This window comes from Lissotriton helveticus, chromosome 8 (assembly GCF_964261635.1).
Source record: "Lissotriton helveticus chromosome 8, aLisHel1.1, whole genome shotgun sequence".
In the NCBI taxonomy this organism is placed as follows: Eukaryota; Metazoa; Chordata; class Amphibia; order Caudata; family Salamandridae; genus Lissotriton; species Lissotriton helveticus.
The window spans coordinates 60741442-60762564 of NC_136069.1; the positions used below are offsets into that span (position 1 = coordinate 60741442).

The 21123-nt window shown below is 48.4% G+C and overlaps 1 protein-coding gene and 2 pseudogenes across 1 annotated transcript in view; 1 reads left to right on the forward strand and 2 right to left on the reverse strand.

Moving 5' to 3' along the window:
* The window catches only part of LOC144771457 (uncharacterized), a 75784-nt gene that overhangs the window by 19741 nt on the left and 34920 nt on the right, over positions 1–21123 (reverse strand). The window contains exon 3 of the mRNA XM_078655889.1: positions 1477–1743. Coding sequence (XP_078512015.1) covers positions 1477–1743 — 267 coding nt within the window. The remainder of the gene's footprint in view (positions 1–1476; positions 1744–21123) is intronic.
* LOC144774218 (18S ribosomal RNA) lies at positions 11870–12104 on the forward strand (annotated as a pseudogene).
* LOC144774341 (28S ribosomal RNA) lies at positions 12104–15089 on the reverse strand (annotated as a pseudogene).

The window sequence follows — 21123 nt, forward strand, 5'->3', positions numbered from 1 at the left end:
GCAAGCCTACATAATTACATGGGGCTTATAGTAATTAAAGCATTCAGTCCATCACTTTTTTTTAATTTTCTCAGTGTGTTGACTGGTTATCAAAGCCTGACACCTTCTATTGAATGGTGGTCTCACTCTGGTATCGTGAATTAAATGAACTATGGGTCACAGTCTGAGCCTGTGCATTGATTATTGAAACCAGTGTGGTGTTAATCACAGTTGGCTTTGCTGATGGACAGGCACAGTCAGATGTTGTGTGTTCACTGGTGCTCAAAATGTGATGTTCTAAATTGACTGCTTGCCTCAGTTTGAGGCAGTGTGCTGTCTGAAGGGGTGGTGAGAACACTGCCTGGTGTAATGCACTGACTATGTTCTATCTCTGAGAAACTGTATTGATTATTGGCCACAGTCTGGTGGTTGCTGAGTACTGACTGATGTTCATAGTCATACCATGTATCACCTTTTGACTACAGACATCTGGGCCCTTTCCTTCTCAATGTATTTATTTCAGTTCTGCATTGAGTATTACTTAAGGAGAATGGTACATCTCCCAAGAGTGGAACTACACACCCCAGTTCCCCTTTACGCAGATGACATGGTGCTGTTCATCCCTAACCATGTCGCGTTGCAGCATCTGTTAAATAACCTGGAACTACAGTACGAATCGCCGTATTATTCATTATGTCAAAACAATATCAGATCTAATGAAAGTTTCATTAGAACCATAAAGGTGTTGAAGCGAAGATATGACTTTTGAAATGTCGCCAAGATTTTACTCATGGTATTTTCTTTAATGTAGTCTGTTTACAAAAATTATGTGATTTTATCTTTTTATCCAATGTGTTTTATGGTTTGTATAAACCTACATATTCACTAATTGTAAAAATGTGAATTTACTGGTGGATACAATCTGATACACTGCATCACATTTTTGTCAGTCCATGCCTACAGTTTTGTAACTGGTCCCACTTTTGTGGAAGTCTAAATGCTGTTCTGTGCTGGTTGTCTCAGCCTGAACACTGGTCTTGACTAATGGTGGAACACTGATCCTGTGTATTTACTGGTGTTGTGGCTGTGCTGCCCTTTGTTGACTGCTGCCTTACTCTAGTGTCCAGGATGTAGCAGGGTTCTTAGCCTGCTGATCTGTGTTGCCCAGTACTCTCAGTTTACTGTTTTGCCTTCTCAGTTGATCATGCTGTTGTTGGTGAGATGATTCTGTTTCTCTTTATCAATGGACAATTGATATCAACTTTCTGCCCTGCATTGATCAGTGGTCTTGATTCATGCACTCAGCTCAGATTGTCTCAGCTCCCTTAACCCCTTCCGCGCTCATTACGAGCTCAGCTCGTCATGAGTTACGACGCTCGTACGCTGATGACGAGCTGAGCTGGTCATGTAATGCGGCTTTTGAAAAAACGCAGCGCGCAGCGGGAAAACCGCTAACGCGCATGCGGTTAAGAGAAGCTGAAGTAAAGTAGCACCTACCTTTACAAGCCAGTTTGATAGGCGAGCTGACAAAATCCTTACTGTGACCTCTGACCTTGCACATCATGTTTCCATGGACACCTCTTTCAAAGATGATTGTGTTGTTGTTGTAGGTGATGGTTGCAAGTGTCTCTTGCAGGTAGTTTTCATCTAGAGTCCAACGGAAGGCGATTGCACCCTGGTGGCCGGACTCGCAAATAAGCAGCATGCGCCCATCCTCCAGGCAGTGAAGGCTCAGAATGGGCTCCACTTCCGGGCCTGAGTCACCTGAAACAGATTGAGTGGAAAGTGAACCCTCTATATAAACAAACTGCAAATGGTTACTTTGTCTTGATCAGTTACTTGTAACAAATCAAGAAACAGTGTGATAATCTGATGCCTTTGTAACTATAATTACATGTCTACTATTTCCTTTAAATATAGGAGCAGGAGCTTCCCCAGAATGTACTTCCATAATCATTTAATGTAACCACATGCACAACAAATTTGCCTACCACCTGGCAGTAGTAGGAAGTAGGGCGGAATCTGCAGTGTCTTGTAAATGATAGAACACTGGAACTCTTTTGGTTACTACTGTACACCGTAGGTCTGTGATATTAGAGTTGAAGACAGGTTCAGAATGTTAAGTTCTGACTTACAAGCAGCAGAATAAAGACATGAAAACCAACTCTCTGTGTGTGGTGTGGTTATTGGTGAGTACCTGGGCTGTCAGGATGCTACAACTGACGACGAAATAGGGGTCATGAAGCCTGTACACTAAAAGCGCTTTTCCAGAGTAGAAGTCAAACTGAAATTCATGTGCTATGAAGCAGAGATTATAGCAAACACAAGGAGATAATGGATGGAGCGCTGCAACTTTTCAGACACTCAACCCCAGTCACAGATCTGGGTTGAATTCATCATGTTCTTTAGCTCACTTCGCAACCCCAGTTCAGAACCAGCCATATGCAAATCAATCTTGACCCTGTGCCTCATCTGAACAGTCCAGCCCTAACCGCCAAGCCAGGTCTTCCCTGGACCGGAAAACAATGGATTTAACCCAGATCTGTGACTGGGGGTGAATGTTTGATTAATTCTGCATTTGGTCCATCATCTTTTCTGTTTGCATTTGTCACCCTAAGTGGGAAGGGTATGCCCAGATGTGGGTCCAGTGCTCGCTTCACCACCAAATTCAAGCTATCCTGGCTGATGGGGGGTGTTCCCCTGAAACTGGTTCCAGGATGCTTGTTTCTGGTCCAAAAATACCTGGCCTGGCAGTTCAGGCTGGACTGTTCCCATGGGGAACAGTGTCAAGACTGATTTGCATATGGCTGGGTCTACCTTGGAGTGGCGTGGCATGGCGTGCTGAAAAACAATGGTTTTAACCCAAATCTGTGACTGGAGGTGAATGTTTGATTAATTCTTCATTCCGTCCATCATCTGTTTTTTTGCATTTGTCACCCTAAGTGGGAAGGGTATACCAAGACACGGGCCCAGTGCTCGCTACGCCACCAGATTCATGCTAGCTTGGCTGATGAGGGGTGTTACCCTGAAACCAGTCCCCGGATCATTGTTTCTGGTCAAGGGATAGGCTTGGCCTGGCAGTTCAGGCAGGACTGTTCCCTTGGGGAACAGTGTCAAGACTGATTTGCATATGGCTGGGTCTACATTGGAGTGGCGTGGCGTGCAAAAAAAATGGATTTAACCCAGATCTGTGACAGGGGGTGAATGTTTGATTCATTCTGCATTCCGTCCATCATCTGTTCTTTTTGCATTAAGCAGAGATTAACTAGGTGTTTGTGAAGAAACATTTAAGCACAAAGACAACCAAAAATTATAACGGTATCTGCTGTCATGGATTAGAAGTGTACAAGGGTTGTCTACTCACTGAAGCAATTAAAGAAAGTAGTCATAACACAGCATGCTGCAGAGTGACCCCAGAAAGAGGGTCGGGTTGTGCTAGCGGAGTTGTCCACAAACAAACAAAGAGGCCCACCACCAAACCTGCTGGGTAGGGGCTCAGAATAACTCTGTAGACCACCATCAAATGGAGAGCTCCATTGGAGAGCCATTGCGAGATCCTAGCTCCAAAAGTCATTAAGGCTGACATCACAAGGCGCTAGAGAGATCCACACGAAGCGCCTGAGAGACCACTACTGCCCACAAATGGCTATACGGCTGCACCATTCCTAAAATTACCATCAGCAATAAGCATTTGATACTGCCAAAAAACACAATTATGGCAGTAGATGAACTACATGGATAGAGACTTTTGAAGATTATATAGATGAAAAAGATGATAAGAAGATTATAAAGTATCTGAGGAACATGGCTGGTGAAGGAGTGAAAGAAGCCATGAAAAAGATACCACAAGAAGGTGAAGTGACGTACGACCAAATCAATAATCAGCTTTGAACGTCAAGTCTAATCCAGTGCCCAGTGTGGATTATGAAAGATACATATTCAGTCAAGAGCACCAGAGACGAGGTGAAACCATCGATGAGTTTGTTGAGAGTCTGGATATTCTAGTGAAGCACTGTAAAGTCAATGACTGTAATGATGAGAAAGCTACCCACTTCAGAGTAATTGATGGATGTCTGTCAAATTCCTTTCAATGACGAATGCTGAAGGAAACTCTGAGCTTCAAACAAGTCCTCAAGCCTGCTCGCACTAAAAAGCATGCTAATCATCAAGTGATGGACAAAGAGGTCAGAGGCACCCAGTGCGTCAGTCGTGAGAATGAAAAGTTAGCCAAAGTACAAGGGAGGGACACCACGAGATGTCTCCAAAGAAAAACACAATGTGTTACAGATGTGGACAATTTCCATTCCACACAAAGGTTAATGTTCCACCATTGGGCATCAGCTGTGCTAAAGGGAACCACTTCATGACGACTTGCAATGCGAAGAGAAAAGAAAGTGCCTCACAGCGTGAAGATAAACTGGCCAACTGAATACTACCTGAGTGACTTTCAGCATGCTCCCACAAGACCAAATCGTCACATCAATTGAGGCGAATCGGAACGAAACAAAGTTGACAAAGAGTTCCTCAGTATCAGTTTCAAGTGAAAGTGACAATGACAATTTTGCAATAACGATGTTTACTTTAAAATAGGCATGCACATGTGGGACTGGTCAAATGTGAGGAAAATCTCAAAGTGAAGAAAAATCGACTTGAAAAAGTAACAAAAACATTCACATATTGTACGAAGTTCACTCTAAAGATAAATAAATAGGAGAAGACACAAACGTGCTGTGTTTCACTTGCAAGAAACTGTTGAAATGGAACTTAATTATTTGCTTAAACATGACATTATTGAACGCTCCACTAGTCTATCCCCATGGGTTTCTCCCATTGTAGTGGTGCCTAAAAGAGACAGTGACGGAACAGCACTGATATATGCGTTGACATGCATAAAGTCAACAAGGCAATTGAGCAAGAGAGATATCCGAGTCTGAACTTTGCTGATATGATAACTCAGTTGAATGGTGTGAAGTTCTTCTCTTGCCTCAACTTAAATAAAAGATATCACCAATTGGAACTTGAAGAGAAATCCAGGTACATTAAAACTTTTTCTACGCATATTGGTCTGTTTGAGTTTTGGTGTATCCTCAGTTGCAAAACTTTTCCAAGGCGTCATTCAACATGTCATACAGGCTGTACTAAATGTATATAATTATATTGATGATATATTGGTTTTTGGAGCCATACAGAAAGAGCATAACAAAGCTTTTATGCAAGTATGTCATTTGATGAACGATGCAGGCTTAACTCTGAATGCTGACAAATGTGAATTCCACAAGAAAAGATTGAATTTCTTTGGTCAGGTCTTTTCTGATAGGGGCCTGATCCACCGAAAGTGCAAATGTTGGCTACTACAAATTCCCATAAGACATTTCTACATTACGATAATTTCTTGGAACGACCACAAGCTGTTCTAGATACATAAAATTCTTTGCTACTGTCTGGAAGTGCCCCTTTTTGCATGGTTACCCCCATGTTTTTCCTGATTTCTGATGCACTTTGACTGAGTGTGCACTGAGTCCCTGTTAATAATGGTTCGCAGAGCCTGTGTACTTTTGGTTTCACAATTGGCACACCTCTAGCCCATATGTAAGCCCCTTGTAAAAGGTACCAGTGGTGCCAAGGGCCTTGTGACAAGAAAAGGTCTCTAAGGGCTGCATCATGTAGTGTGCCACTCTCAGAGACCCCTCACCTAACACATTTACACTTCCATTAAAGACTGTTTTGGTGCAGACTTAATAGTCAACATGGCACACATCCCTGCCTACCCAAACACTGCCTGTGGCATAGGTAAGTGACTCCTCTAGCAGCCCTCACAATCCTATGGCAGGGCGCACTGTACCAAGGGTGAGGGCATAGGTGGATGAGCGCTCTGCCCCTACAGTGTTTGAGTCCATTCTCAGACATTGTAAGTCCAGTGAAGCCTTATGAGTTTGCCATTACAAATTCCACAGCTCCATGATGGCTTTTTTTTTTTTTTTTTTTTTGGTATCAAACGTCTCAGCATAATAAACTCACACTGTTGCCAATGTTGGATTTATTACAAAATGCCCTCAGATGGCCTCATAGAGATGCCTCCTTAAAAATGACAATTTCTCTAGTGTACAGCACCAGCTTGCCACACTCAGACATGCTTCTGACCCCCTGAGGTGGGAGCTCTTGTGCTCTCGTGGGTCAGGAACAAAGCCTGCCTGGGGTGGAGGTATTTCTCACCCACCTCCAAGCAGGACCAGCATTTAAGGTGGTGAGCCTCAAAGGCTTCCTGCTATTTGTTATGCTAGCCCGGTCCTCTCCAACTAGTGGAGACGCCTAGTACAATGACCAAGCCCCACTTTTGGCAGTAAGGTTGTGGGAAACTTAGGTGAGGTGTTCTGGGCTGAGATGACACCCTCCTTAGAAAATACTCCATCTTGTATAGAAGGATTCTATCCAATCAGGTTAGGGGATGCCCCTCCTCAAAGAGAGGGGACAAACAAAGGGTGCTGCCACACTAAAGCTAAGTAGCCATTGGCCACTATCTGTCAGTACTAGAAACGTTCCTAAATAAAATATTATGGGGCACCCCTGAGCCTTGATCTTGAGATTCCTGCAACCTATGAAGAAGGATGAAAGAATATGCATGCAGCAAAGCCTAAAGATGACTACTGATTTGACCCCAGCCTTACCGGCCTGTCTCTTGCTTTAAAGACTCTACAAAGAAGACAACGCCTGTACTGCGGCCAGCGATTTCAAGAACCCAAGAAAGACTGCCTGCTCTTCTACAATGTCCAGATCTCCCGAGGATAAAGTAAAAGTAAAGTCCACATTTGTAAAGCGCACAATCACCCGTAATGGTCTCTGGCGCTGGGGGCCGTCGGGAAGATTAAGCGAGCTATTGCCCAGAGTCACATGGTGCTGGGCTAACCTGCCGCCGGAGCCGGGGATCGAACCGTGGTCCCCAGATTCCAGCGTCAGTCGCCCTGGCCGCGGCGCCACACCTCTCCCACAGGATAGCAGCCCTGTCCACAAGAAACCAACTTGAAGGACTCCGGATACACTGGAACCCTGACTCAAGGCCACTCTGACACCCACAGCCCAAACCTGAGTGGCTAACCTACCTAGCAGTGGCTAAGTCTCCCAAGCGCCCCAGACCCCAACTCCATTGGTGGCTGACCTCTCCTGGACTCCATGAAGAAGCCTGAGGCCTCATCTTGAAGGGTCCCCACGACCGAGAGCGGCTCTGGTAAAGAAAGACCGACACCTAAAGGCACCTCTGCATTCTAAGCCCCCCTAACTTTGGGGAGCCCTGCTGATGGTGCCAAGGCATCCACCGACATCTCTTCTTACCTGCCCAGCTATTGGTCGCCTTCGTCCAGTCTACTGGTCCAAGCCTGCAGCCTCTTTGTGTGACCGAGATTCCCCATTTGCCTGCATTGGGCGCCCTATGCTGATTTTAAACCTGCACTAGGCCGCCCCTTTGCCACTGGTGGTGTATGTGTGGTGCTAACTTGTGGCCTATCATGCTTGCCTTAACCCCCGGAGCCTGTGCCCTAAAACTGCGGGTACCTACCTGCAACCAGCACCTCTCGAGGGTCTCCACTAACTAACATTATGCGCAGTTGGTCTAGACTTCCAAAGACTGGATATGTAAGTCAGCTACTTACCTGTAAATGTGCATAACTGTTTCCTTCCATAGGATTGCATTGCATTTCTACCTATTGCACTAAATGTCTAACTCTTACATTTGGTGAGTTTGCTACTGTTTGATTGATATTACAAAAGAGCTTTATTATACTTCTGTAAAGTATTTATATGCCTTTAAAACACAATACCTACTGTATTTGAAAAGTATTGCTATTCTTAAAACTATTACTCGCCAGCAACTGAGCTCCTCTTGGTTCTAAAATAAAACAATAACATAACAAAACAATTGGTCTTGGATTCAGTCTTTTGGATGTGTGGTATCAACAAATGCTTAACACAGCCCTCTGATAAGCCGAGCTGCTCGAACACAGTACCACCAATAGAGCTTTTAGTATTATTTACTTAAGCCTCTGGAGATCAACTGGACATTGTGCTGACTTACCTTACTTTGGTATAGTATATACAGAGCCAGTTTCCTACAGCTACTGTCAGTGCACCTATACAAGAACTGATTTTAAAGAAATTGTCTTTTTATTGGTGACGTGAATGTGAAAAGAGCTTCCAAAGAATCAAGCAAGCTATTAAGAGTGCCACTGAAATTGCCAACTTTGATCCTAAACTTTATACAGAGGTTGTAGTTGACACTAGCCCTGTCAGGGTAGGGTGCGATCCTTGCACAGCAGAACAGACAGCCAAATGCCCAGAGACATATCGTGGCATATGCCAGTAAGAGCCTGTCACAAACAGAACGTTCATGCTGGCAACTAGATAAAGAAAGTTTGGCAGTGGTCTGGGCTCGTGAATATTTCCATGCATTCTTGTACAAAAAGCATTTTGCAGTAGTGACTGATCATCAAGCACTGTTGAGGGTATTTGGCAATCACAAAGTCAAAATGCCTCCTCGAATTGAACGTTGGGGTTTGAGCTTACAAGAATATGACTATACAATTCTTCATTGTTCAGAAAAAGATCAGAATCTGTTGATTATTTTTCAAGAGTGCCATTGCAATCACCTAGTACCCCATCTAAGATAGCGAAGGCCTCCATCAATTTCATTGTGAAATCAAGCACACCATCTGCCATGTTTTAGAACAAATTGTTACTGCCACAAGCCAAGATAGTGACATGTTAGGAAAAAAAGACCTTATTGCTCATCAGACTTGGAACCAGCACTCTAAACCACTCACTAATGACAGTGAGGACTTGAAGTTTAAAAATGTAAGAGAGAAACTTTCAGTGACTCAAGAAGGCCTCATTCTGCAAGGTACACCAATTGCTATTCCCAAGAGTCTGCAACAACAAGTGATCGACGTCGCCCATGAGCAACATTGAGTAATAGTTGCCACTAAGAGAGCTCTCGTGACCGAGTCTGGTTTCCTTATCTCGACGAAAGGGACGTGTCAATTATGCTTGGGAGAGAATTGCTGTTGACTTCTTTGGTCCTCTTGAAAATGGACATCATCTTCTAGTCATTACTCCAGCTTTTCATTCCATTCCATTCCACTTTCATTCACTACACATGAAAATGTTATTTAAAGATTAGATGGCATCTTTGCAACAATGGGGTGTACCTGCAATCGTGAATTCTAAAACTTTTTTAAATCACCTCAATATAAACCATCAAAAAAGCACTCCTCTTTGGCCCCATAACAATGGTCCGGTAGAACAGTTCATGGGTACTCTAAAGAAAGCTGTTCAGCTTGCTGCATCTGAGAAGCTCAACTTAAAAGTTGGTTCAAACACTACTCTTTGAGCTTACCGATCAACCCCTCATTTAACAACAGGGGAAAGCCATGCGACCCTCATTTTTGGAAGAGCCATAACGGCCAAGCTGCCCCGATGGACCAATCTCAGATCTGAGAATGAGGAACACATTCATATTACGGACTTTGGTCGTAAAATGAAAATATATACTGACAGATCACGACATGTGAAAGACACCACCTTTACTAGAGGAGATCGAGTGCTTGTCAGAAAACTGAGAATAAGAATGTCTAATGCTCCTTTTGAGGCTGAACCCTTTACCATCACTACCCAAAGGACATGTGGTGACTGCCAAGCGTCCTGGGAAGTCCCTTACGAGAGATTCCTCTAATTTTTGACATTCTGCTCATCCTTCACTAAACATCAATGCTAATCAAGAGAGTGGGTCCCGACAGGCTGTTGATGACTCTTTGTCTGCTGATGATTCCACCTCACCTGTGCAAATAACGGACACTTCGACTGCTAGTGCCCAATTTCCAGTGACCCATTAGGAATTTTGACTCAGGTGCCAATGCAAGTAATTAAAGAATGATACTTGCCTGTATATCTGTGATCATATATATGTTTATTCATGTATTTATTAGTTTATTTACTTATTGATGTATGTATTTGAAAAGTTGCAACTTTTTAATTAGCAAAGTGGGAGATGTAGTGTCTTGTAGATAACAGAAAGCTGGAACTCTTTTGGTTCCCATTGCACACCGTAGGCCTGTGAAGTAAGTGTTGGAGAGATGAGTTGAAGACAGGCTTAGAATGTTGAGTTCTGCTTACACGCAGCAGAATAAAAAGGTGTAAAACTACTCTCAGTGTGTTTGCGTGGTTATTGGCGAGTACCTGGGCTGGTAGGACACTTCCGTAGCCATTCACATCCGACCGAAGATGCCGAAGCAGATTGGAGGAGAAATGGGTGTGCCTAAAACTGTGTCTGTACCATTGTCAAGCAAGTCTGGGATGTGACTGACCACTTAAATACCTGTCTCTCCAGTTTAAGTAATAGGAAAGGAAAACGCATTACAACCAAGTTTCAATCGCCAATCTATATCTTTCTGTAGAGAAGACATAACATCCATGGGTCTTTTTAAAGTCTGAATGCTCTCATGCTATGCGTAAATGACTTCCAAAATCAAAGTAAATCGTTAATTGACATGTCCAAAGAATCTTTCTTTAGTTTTATGTTTTTCAATTCTAAGTGATTAGGACAAGAACAATAGGATATGCAGGAGTCCCAGACTAGGCACAGAGAGCAGAGAGATCGATTCAGGAGACACTGAAGAAAATGAACTAGACACCTGCCAGTTCAAGAATACTTTCGAGTACTACACAGGATGTTATAATTAGGGGTAGGCAGAGTTGCATAGTGCCACTACGCAGAGTTCCACGGAGTTATGGAAAAAATCTGTGGAACAGGATCCCATGTCCTGGGCCAGCCGAGGGTCCTTGTGCCCGGGACGGGGTACCACGTGCCCGGGCAGGCTCCCAGATCTCCCCGGCCTGGCTGGGTTGAGAAGCAGTGACCGGGCCTGGGTTTCAGGCAGGGCCTGGGGTGTGGGAGCCCCCGTCCTGCGACCTGCCAAAGGTCCGTCTGCCCGGGACAGGGGTCCATGGTGCAGAGCCCCAGAGCCCTCCAAACGGCAAGCGTGAGCCCTCTGGTGAAGGCTCGGGGCAAGCAGATTGCCGTCCTCTGGGTCCGGCCATCTGGTCGCACCTTTACCCTCGGCCATCTGGTCATGTGCAATGCTTTCCAATGGGGTGACCAGATGGCTGAGCTACCCTGGAAGTCCTGATGAGGGCTCATTTGCCTCCCTCATCCCAGCCAGGGCTCCAGGTGGTCGAGCGCCCTCGTGCCCTGGGTCCCCTCCGTCATTCGGTGCGCACAGCTTACCAGAAAGAAGTTGAGCTTTCCTCTGGATTACTAGGGGCAGGGTATGCCTGAACCTCCCCCTCGGGCTGGCGCTTCTCAATCGGGGACCAGATGGGCCCGGCCCGGACCACACCTCCCTATGGCCCGGGGCTCCCACTTCCAGTATGCCGCGCGCCAAAGTGCCCGGGACAGGCTCCACCGGTCTGGGCCCGAGAGCTCTGGCTGGGTGCTCCCACCCCAGGTGCCTTCCCAGGCTCTGGCCCCGGGCTGGCCTTCCCCAGCTTGGCTGGGTTCAGGAGCATAGGCCGGGGCCTTTGGTGGCCTGTTGCAGGCCGGTGGAGGCCTCCCGCGCGGCCTGTTCCGGGACCGTCGCGCAGTCCCAGGGATGGGTTAAGCTCCGCCATAGGCCCCGGGTCGGAGGTCCGCTGGGGACCCCATTCTCAGCCCTGGGTGTGAGGCCCAGGTGGGGTCTCCGAGCCCACCCAGCTCAGAGCCCCTGAGCCCTGCATAGCCAGGTGGGAGCCCTCCGGTGAAGGCAGATTGGCATCCTTCGGTCCCGGCCTGGTCGCACCTTTCCCCTCAGCCATCTGGTTGCGCGCAATGCTTTCCAATGGGGCGACCAGATGGCCGGTCCAGTGACTCTAGATAACCTCGGGCTCATCGCAGGTCCCTGTGACGGTGGTCCCTGTGACGGTGACGATACATTCGGATGACTGCCCTATCAACTTTCAATGGCACTTTCTGTGCCTACCATGGTGACCACGGGTAACGGGGAATCAGGGTTCGATTCCGGAGATGAAGCCTGAGAAACGGCTACCACATCCAAGGAAGGCAGCAGGTGCGCAAATTACCCACTCCCGACTCAGGAAGGTAGTGACAAAAAATAACAATACAGGACTCTTTTAAGGCCCTGTAATTGGAATGAGAACACTTTAAATCCTTTCATGAGGATCCATTGGATCTTCAAGGACCAGCGAGAGCTCACCTGACGCTGGCAGAACCGTGCCGCTTTCCAAGGCTCGGGCCCCTTTCTCGGGGTGAACCCATTCAAGGGCGCCCTGCCCTTCACAAAAAAAAAGAACTTTCCCAGGGCTCCCGCCGGCTTCCCTGGATTGTTTGCCTTACCTCAGTGGATGCTGCGAGGGCACCCATCTCCGCTACTCCGTGTTTGGGGATCTGAACCTGACTTCCTTTCCATCGGCCGAGGGCAACGGAGGTCATCGCCAATCACCATCAAACACGGAGGAATCGATGTGTGCTGACCGCTGGAGTCTCGCGCCACATAAGAAGGATGTGGGGTGCATAGTGAAGCCCTCTATATGAAGAATTTACGATACCCTTCGCTACACTAAAGACGCCGAATCACAAAACAAACAGGAGCACGCCCAAGCCCAAGACGTGACACAAGATTCGCCGTCCGTCATTCTCCATGCTCTCTCCTTTGTCCTGATGAAGACCCCAACATGAGGGAAGACTAACCCTTTTACACACTCGGGGTCGAAACGTAGACTACGCCGAATCCTACACGCCATAGGAACAAAAGAATGATCCACTCTTACCTATGTGTGATGTGTTTTGGGAACACTGTCATTACCTTAATTGTAAAGGCGTTACGATTTGAATGTGATGCAATACTGTCACACCACCTTTACCCCGTCCCTCACATACTCCTCACTCCCTTTCCCTTCCTCACTGAGAGCACCATTTGTGTAATGATTTTACAAATTACATTGATGATATGCAGATGACTTATAAGTAATTGTATGCAGTAACAAGTACAATGATTGCACCTGTACATGGAATAAATACAATTCGTCTTTGAATACTGCATACTCCACCCTCATTGCGCCAAGCATATACATTGTGAAATATAATTGTGGTGTGTATAAATATGTACTAGAACAAAATAATTGTAAAGTATATCTACTCAACTCGGACCACCCGTTCTTTGTACTTGCATACTGACCCAGGTCCATGAGTTTCGAGGGCCCACCCCTTTACAACTCACACATCACTTTTCAAACGGCGCTCGCCCATCTCTTAGGACCGACTGACCCATGTTCAACTGCCGTTCACATGGAACCCTTCTCCAAATCAGCCTTCAATGTTCTTGTTTGAATATTTACAACTACCACCAAGATCTGCACCTGTGGCGGCTCCACCCGGGCCTGTAGCCTGTAGCGGCCCTCCTATGCGTCGCGGCTTAGCCTCTGCCGTTCTCAGCACCGGCGACGGCCGGGTATGGGCCTGATGCTCCAACGTCATCCATTTTCAGGGCTAGTTGATTCGGCAGGTGAGTTGTTACACACTCCTTAGCGGATTTCCAATTCAATGGCCACCGTCCTGCTGTCTATATGAACCAACACCTTTTCTGGAGTCTGATGAGCGTCGGCATCGGGCGCCTTAACCCGGCGTTCGGTTCATCCCGCAGTGCCAGTTCTGCTTACCAAAAGCGGCCCACTAGGCACTCGCATTCCATGCCCGGCTCCACACCAGCGAGCCACGCTTCTTACCCATTTAAAGTTTGAGAATAGGTTGAGATTGTTTAGGCCCCAAGATCTCTAATCATTTGCTTTACCAAATAAAACTGGGGGCTCAGAGCGCCAGCTATCCTGAGGTAAACTTCAGAGGGAACCAGCTTGTAGATGGTTCGATTAGTCTTTTGCCCCTATACCCAGGTCTGACGACCGATTTGCATGTCAGGACGGCTACGGACCTCCACCAGAGTTTCCTCCGGTTTCGCCCTGCCCAGGCATAGTTCACCATCTTTCGGGTCCTATCACGCACCCTCATGCTCCATCTCTCCGACGGAGCAGGTGAGACGAGTCTGTGGTGCGCCCGTCGCTGGAAGTGCAGCGGGATCCCACCTCAGCCGGTGCGCACCGACCCTCACCTTCATTGCACCACAGAGTTTCACTCGGCCCTCCAACTCGCGCAGGTGTTAGACTCCTTGGTCCATGTTTCAAGACGGGTCGGGTGGGTAACCGACATTGCTGCAGACCCCTGGCGCCCAGCATGGGTCTCCCCGCCCGACGGCACGATGTAGTCAAGGCGCACTGGGCACAGGCCGCCCCAGTCGACAGTCGCACTGGAAGCAGGGGGCCCGTCCCCCCTTCCCCACCCCGGCAAGCCCTGAGGGGCGGCTGGTAGCGGGTGCCGGGGGGAGGGTGTGGAGGCAGTCGAATCTTCCTCAGCCCTGCGGACAGGGCGAAGCTGTTGCCAGGGGGGCTCCAACACCCTCTGCCAGTGTGTAGGACCACCTGCCACCCCAAAGCCTTCCCAGCCGACCCAGAGCCGGTCACAACGCACCACCATAGAGGAAATGCGCCCTGCGGGGACCAGGTAGGGCCCGGGCGCCAGTTCCCGTGGAGGGGATCCGGAACTCCCGGGCCACCAACCTTTCTGTCCTGTTGAATCCTCCGGCAGGACTGCACGGACCCCACCCGTTTACCTCTCAATGGTTTCGCACCCTCTCGAACTCTCTCTTCCAAGTTATTTTTCAACTTTCCCTTTCGGTACTTGTTGTCTCGGTCTCGCACCCGTATGTAGCCTTAGATAGAGTTTACCACCCGCTTTGGCTGCATTCCCAAGCAACCTGACTCTGAGAAGACCCGATCACGGTGCGCCCGGGGACGCCACCGTCCATGGGGTGAGCCTCGATCAGAAGGACTTGGCCCCCCTGAGCTACGCCGGGAGCCGGTCTTCTGTACGCCACATTTCCTGCATCCGCCGCCGGGCGGGGATTTGGCGCTGGGCTCTTCCCTCTTCACTCGGCGATGCTGGGGGAATCCTGGTTAGTTTCTTTTCCTTCGCTTAGTAATATGCTTAAACACAGCGGGTCGCCACATCTGATCTGAGGTCGTAGTCTGAAAAAAACACCTTGGGACTTCCAGGCCAGCCGAGGGTCCGGGCACTGGGGACGTGGGTCCACTGAGGCGCACGGGAGGCTCTCCCCAGCCTGGCTAGGATTTGGAAGCTGGGCCTGGGGCTTGAGCTCCGTCTGGCGGATCCCGGGATGTGTGAGCCCCCGTACTGCAAGCCAGCCGAGGGTCCGGGTGCTGGGGACCGGGGTCCACCGGGGTCCACCGGGGCCCGGGGAGGGTCTCCCCAGCCTGGCTAGGGTTCAGCAGCTGGGCCGGGGCTTGAGCTCCATCTGGTGAACCCCGGGGTACAGGAGCCCCCCGTCCTGCAACCCAGACGAGGGTCTGGGCGCTGGGGACGGGGATCCACCGGGGCCCGGGGAGGCTCTCCCCGGCCTGGCTAGGGTTCGGAAGCTGGGACCGGACCCGGGGCTTGAACTCCGTCCGGCGGGCCCCGGGTTGTGGGAGCCATCTGTCCTGCAAACCATCCGAGGGTCCAGGCACTGGGGACGGGGGTCCATGAGGGCACATGGAGGCTCTCCCCAGCCTGGCTGCGTTCAGAAGCAGGGACCGGGCCAGGCAGCGGGGGTTCTCTGCCCACCCCTAGTTATAATGCACAATTATAGCCCATGGTCAAGGGCTATACACCTCATAAAACTTCCTCTCCCTGAATCACAGGATGAGTTGCGGGTGAGGCCCTACAATGAGGGAAAGTGTTTTTTCCAACAGCTATAGTAAGAGGCAGAAGGGTTATAATTAAATTAGAGCATTGATCTCAACGAGGATATAGTTTGCTAGTTTGGAAATGAAAGGCAAACATTGGACTACTAGAACTGGTGTTTTACACAAGCCTCTATAGGCCCTCTGCTGCTCCAGTGTCTTCAACGGAGCTCCCAAAATCCCGATCTTCTAATGTAAACACAGTACAATCTAGGGATGTATTTCACTTTCTGTGGGGTACTTTTAGTATGTATTTGGATGTTTGTGGACTTGGAACATCAGCCCAGCCTTTGAATAGACATGTCAATGGGGACCCTTTGCACACAAGCAGCATGAGGTGCCCTGAATAAAGTTCAAGTTTGAAATTTGTATAGCGCACTACTCACTCAGAGGGTCTCAAGGCGCTTGAGGGAGGGGGGTACTTTACTTATCGAATATCCACGTTTTTTGTTGTTTTCTGAAGGAGAGGTGGTTCTGTGTAAGGCGGAGGTGGGGGGGGGAGGGAATTCCAGGTCTTGGCCGCTAAGTAGGAGAAGGATCTTCCCCCATGGTGGATCTTTGGATGCGTGGAATTGCGGCGAGGGCTTGATTGGACGATCGAAGTTGGCGGGTGGGGGTGTAGAAGGACAGGCGTGTGTTGAGGTATTCAGGTCCTAGGTTGTAGAGGGCTTTGTGTGCGTGGGTGAGGTGACGGAACGTTATTCTCTTGTTGACGGGGAGCCAGTGGAGGTCTTTCAGGTGACCGGAAATGTGAGCTTGGCGGGGGACGTCTTGGATGAGTCTGGCTGAGGCGTTTTGGATGCGTTGGAGTTTTTTCTGTAGTTTGGCTGTGGTTTCGGCGTAAAGGGTGTTTCCGTAGTCCAGTCGGCTTGTGACCAGTGCATGGGTGACCGTCTTTCTTGTTCCGGTGGGGATCCAACGGAAGATTTTTTTGAGCATACGTAGGATGTTGAAGCATGATGATGATACGGCGTTGACTTGTCTGGTCATCGAGAGGGAGGAGTCCAGGATGAAGCCCAGGTTACGTGCGTGATCCGTTGGTATGGGTGCGGTTCCCAGGGCCGGTGGCCACCATGAGTCGTCCCAGGCGGAGGGGGATGATCCTAAAATGAGGACTTCCGTTTTGTCCGAGTTCAGTTTTAAACGGCTGTTCTTCATCCACTCGGCTATTTCTTTCATCCCTTCGTGTAGGTTGGTTTTGGCGGTGTTTGGGTCTTTGGTGAGGGAGAGGATCAGCTGGGTGTCGTCTGCATAGGAGATGATGTTGAGGTTGTGTTGGCGCGCGATGGATGCGAGGGGACTCATGTATACATTGAAGAGGGTGGGACTGAGAGATGATCCTTGTGGTACGCCGCAGATGACTTCGGTGGCCTCTGATCTAAAAGGGGGAAGGCGGACTCTCTGGGTTCTTCCGGCGAGGAACGAGATGATCCAGTCCAGTGCTTTTCCTTGTATTCCGATGTTGCTGAGGCGTTGTATAAGGGTGCTATGACAGACTGTGTCGAAGGCTGCGGAGAGGTCAAGTAGGATGAGGGCAGCTGTTTCTCCGTTGTCCAGTAGGGTTCGAATGTCGTCTGTTGCTGCGATGAGGGCGGTCTCGGTGCTGTGTTTGGCTCGGAAGCCAGACTGTGAAGGGTCGAGGGATTTGTTGGATTCGAGGAAGGCGGCGAGCTGACTGTTGACGGCTTTCTCAATGACTTTGGCAGGGAATGGGAGGAGCGAAATGGGGCGGTAGTTCTTAAGTTCAGTGGGGTCTGCTGTGGGTTTCTTCAGGAGGGCGCTGAGTTCGGCATGTTTCCAACTTTCCGGGAAGGTAGCGGAGTTGAGGGAGCAGTTGATGACTTCTCGGAGATGGGGTGCGATAATGGAGTCTGCTTTGTTGAAAATGTGGTGGGGACATGGGTCGGTTGGCGATCCTGAGTGGATGGTGTTCATCAGGCAGATGGTGTCTTCAGTGGTGATTGGGTTCCAGGCGTAAAGGTTGTTGGAGGGGGGTTTTAGTTCGGAGGTGGGTGGGGTGGACTGGTCTCCAAAGCTGTTATGTATGTCATCGATTTTGTTGTGGAAGAACGAGGCTAGAGAGTCACAGAGGTCTTGGGAGGGAGTGATGTCGTTGGTGCCGGCGGTGGGGTTGGTAAACTCTTTGACGATGTTGAATAGTTCCTTGCTGTTGTGGGCGTTGTTGTCGAGTCGATCCTTGAATGCTGATTTCTTGGTGGATCAGATCAGTTGGTGGTGTTTGCGGGTGGCGTTCTTGAAGGTGGCCAGGTTGTCAGTGGTAGGGTTTTTACGCCAGGCCTTTTCGAGGGTGCGACAGATCTTCTTGGATTTCTTAAGGTCATCATTGAACCAGGGGTCTTTTTTGCTGCCTTGCTTCATTTGGTGGTTTTTCAAGGGTGCTAATTCGTCCGCGCTGTGGGTGATCCATTGTGTGAGGTTGGTGGCTGCTTGGTTTGGGTCCGATGATTTGGCAGGAGGATTTTGGTGGAGCGATGTGAAGAGCTGGTCGGTGGTAATTTTGTTCCAGTTTCTGCGGGGAATTGGTTTTGGGTGGTTGTGGGTCGTAGTCTTTTTGTAGTTGAAGTGAACGCAGCTGTGGTCCGTCCAATGGAGAGCTGTGGTGTGATTGAAGGAGATGTGCTTGCTGGAGGTGAAGATTGGGTCAAGCGTGTGGCCGGCATAGTGGGTGGGGGTGTCAACAAGTTGTTTGAGTCCGAGATTGGCGAGGTTGTCCAGAAGGGTGGTGGTGTTGCTGTCGTTGTTCTTTTCCAGGTGGAAGTTGAGGTCTCCCAGTAGAATGTAGTCCTCGGAGGGGAGGGCGTGTGGGCTGATGAATTCAGTGATGTCTTCGCTGAATTGTGTGCGGGGTCCTGGTGGCCTGTAGATGAGAGTGCCTCTGAGTGTGGTCTTGGGGTCGGTGTGGATCTGGAAGTGAAGGTGTTCGGTGGCTGCGAGGTTATCGTCGGAGCTGGTTGTGATGCGGATGGTGTTCTTATGGACGATGGCGATGCCTCCTCCTGTTTGGTTGATGCGGTCCTTTCGGATGATCTTGTAGCCGTCCGGGATGGCTATGGCGATGTCGGGTGCTGATGAGGCGTTCATCCAGGTTTCTGTAAGAAAGGCGACGTCCGGCGAAGTGGTGTCGAGTGGGTTCCAAAGTTCAGTGGCGTGTCTGTGGACCGAGCGGGTGTTGAGCAGGATGCACTTCAGGTGGTTAGTGTCAGAGCTCTGTTTGGAGTTTGAGGATTTGGTGCGGGTCCTGACGCAGTCGAACTTGCAGGAGTGGCAGGTGAAGGGTCCATGGGTGAGTCCTGGGGCGGCTTGGTAGCAATTTGGGAGTCGGCCGGGGTTAAGTGCTGAGAGGGTTGCGGCGTCGTACTTTATGCGGGAGGAGTGGATTTTGCGTGGTCCAGGGGGTCTGGCGCAGAGCGGGGTCAAGGCGCGGACGGGCGTAGACGGGCTTACCTTTGGCGCACCTTCGGCGCGCATGGGGCGCTTCTGCTGCGCGTGAACGCTGCGCGCAAGAGCATCCGTCATAAATGGATCGTGGAGGGGGCGGAGGGAGGGAGGAGCAGCTGGGAGGCGGGAGCGGGGTTGCGAGGTCTGGGGATGCCGGAGGGCTGCGGTGGAGGGGCCGTGGGTCAGCAGGCACAACAAATGGCACGATAACAGTGCAGGACGGGGTCGGGGGGCACTATCTGGCAAAAGCGGCGATACCAGGCAAAGCGGAGCAGAATTATTAAATCAAATGGGCAGATCGAAACAAGTTAAAAGCAATTGGCAGGCGTGGCAATGAGCACAATATTACAATATTAGATTACGAAATAGGCAAATCAAGGCAGCTTAATATCAATGGCAGGCGCAGCAGTGAGCACAGCAATACCGGCAGCCCAGGAGGGAGCAATGTGGACACCAGGCAGCCACGAACACCAGGCGGCTCAGGAGCGAGGTGGAGCGACCGGTTCTGATGAGGTCAGGACGGTCACCTGAATGGGTTCAGAGAATTTGATTCATGCAGAAATTGAAATTATATCGAGAGGACAGCCAAGAGTAGAGCTTCCGGAATCAAGTTAACTTACTGCTGGAAGTTATGTTTTGAAAAACTTGAAGATTCAGGAGATGCTTTCCTTACTCAAGACAAGATTTCTGATAAAGGGAAATAATGGCGGGTTCAGAGCAATAAAATTACTTTATTTGATAAAAGTTATACTGTGTTGGTTGGCTCCATATTTAATGGATACAGAGTCTAAGCACAACTTCTCAATGAGACTGAGTGGCCAATTTACCGTAAGACCCTTACATTGTATATTAATACTGGATATGGTGTAAACTGTTTTGCAGTGCAGTCTCCGTTTTACAATATATGTGGTAATTTCAAACTGCCAAGAAATTTTCCAAAGGACATCTGGAGAAATGTGCACAGGACAAGGGTTGAAAGTAATAAAATATGCAAAATTCAGATGCAGTAACTCCGATTCATAATACTAGCCCTCCTTCTGACCACACAGAACAGTATCAGATGGTAATATTGCCTGAGGAAAAGCACACAGTTATAATATTGATATTTCCTTATGCAGTAATACTGACTCTAGAAAAAACAGTAATAATAGTGATGTATCCGTATGCAGTAATACTGCCTCTAGAAAAACACAGTGATAATATTGATACTTCCGTATGCAGTAAAACAGCTTCTAGAAAAACACCGTTGTAATATTAATACTTCCGTATGCAGTAATACTGCCTCTAGAAATACTCAGTTATAATGTTGATATTTCTGCATGCAGTAATACTGCCTCTAGAAACCCACAGTTATAATACTGATACTTCTGTATGCAGTGGTACTGTCTCTAGAAAAACAGTTATAATATTGATATTTCTGCATTCAGTAATATTGCCTCTAGAAAAACAGTTTTAATGTTGGTATTTCCGTATGCAGTAATACTGCCTCTAGAAATACTCAGTTATAATGTTGATATTTCTATATACAGTGGTACTCCCTCGAGAGAAACACACAGTTATAACATTGATATTTCCGTATGCAGTAATACTGCCTCTAGAGAAACACACAGTTATAATATTGATATGTCCATATGCAAGAAATGCTGCCTCTAGAAAAACACAGTTATAATATTGACACAGTGGTACTGCCTCTAGAGAAACACACAGTTATAATATTGACACAGTGGTACTGCCTCTAGAGAAACACACAGTTATAATATTGATATTTTTGCATTCAGTAATACTGCCTCTAGAAAAACACAGTAATAATGTTGATATTTCCGTATGCAGCAATACTTCAAGGTAATTTCATACAAG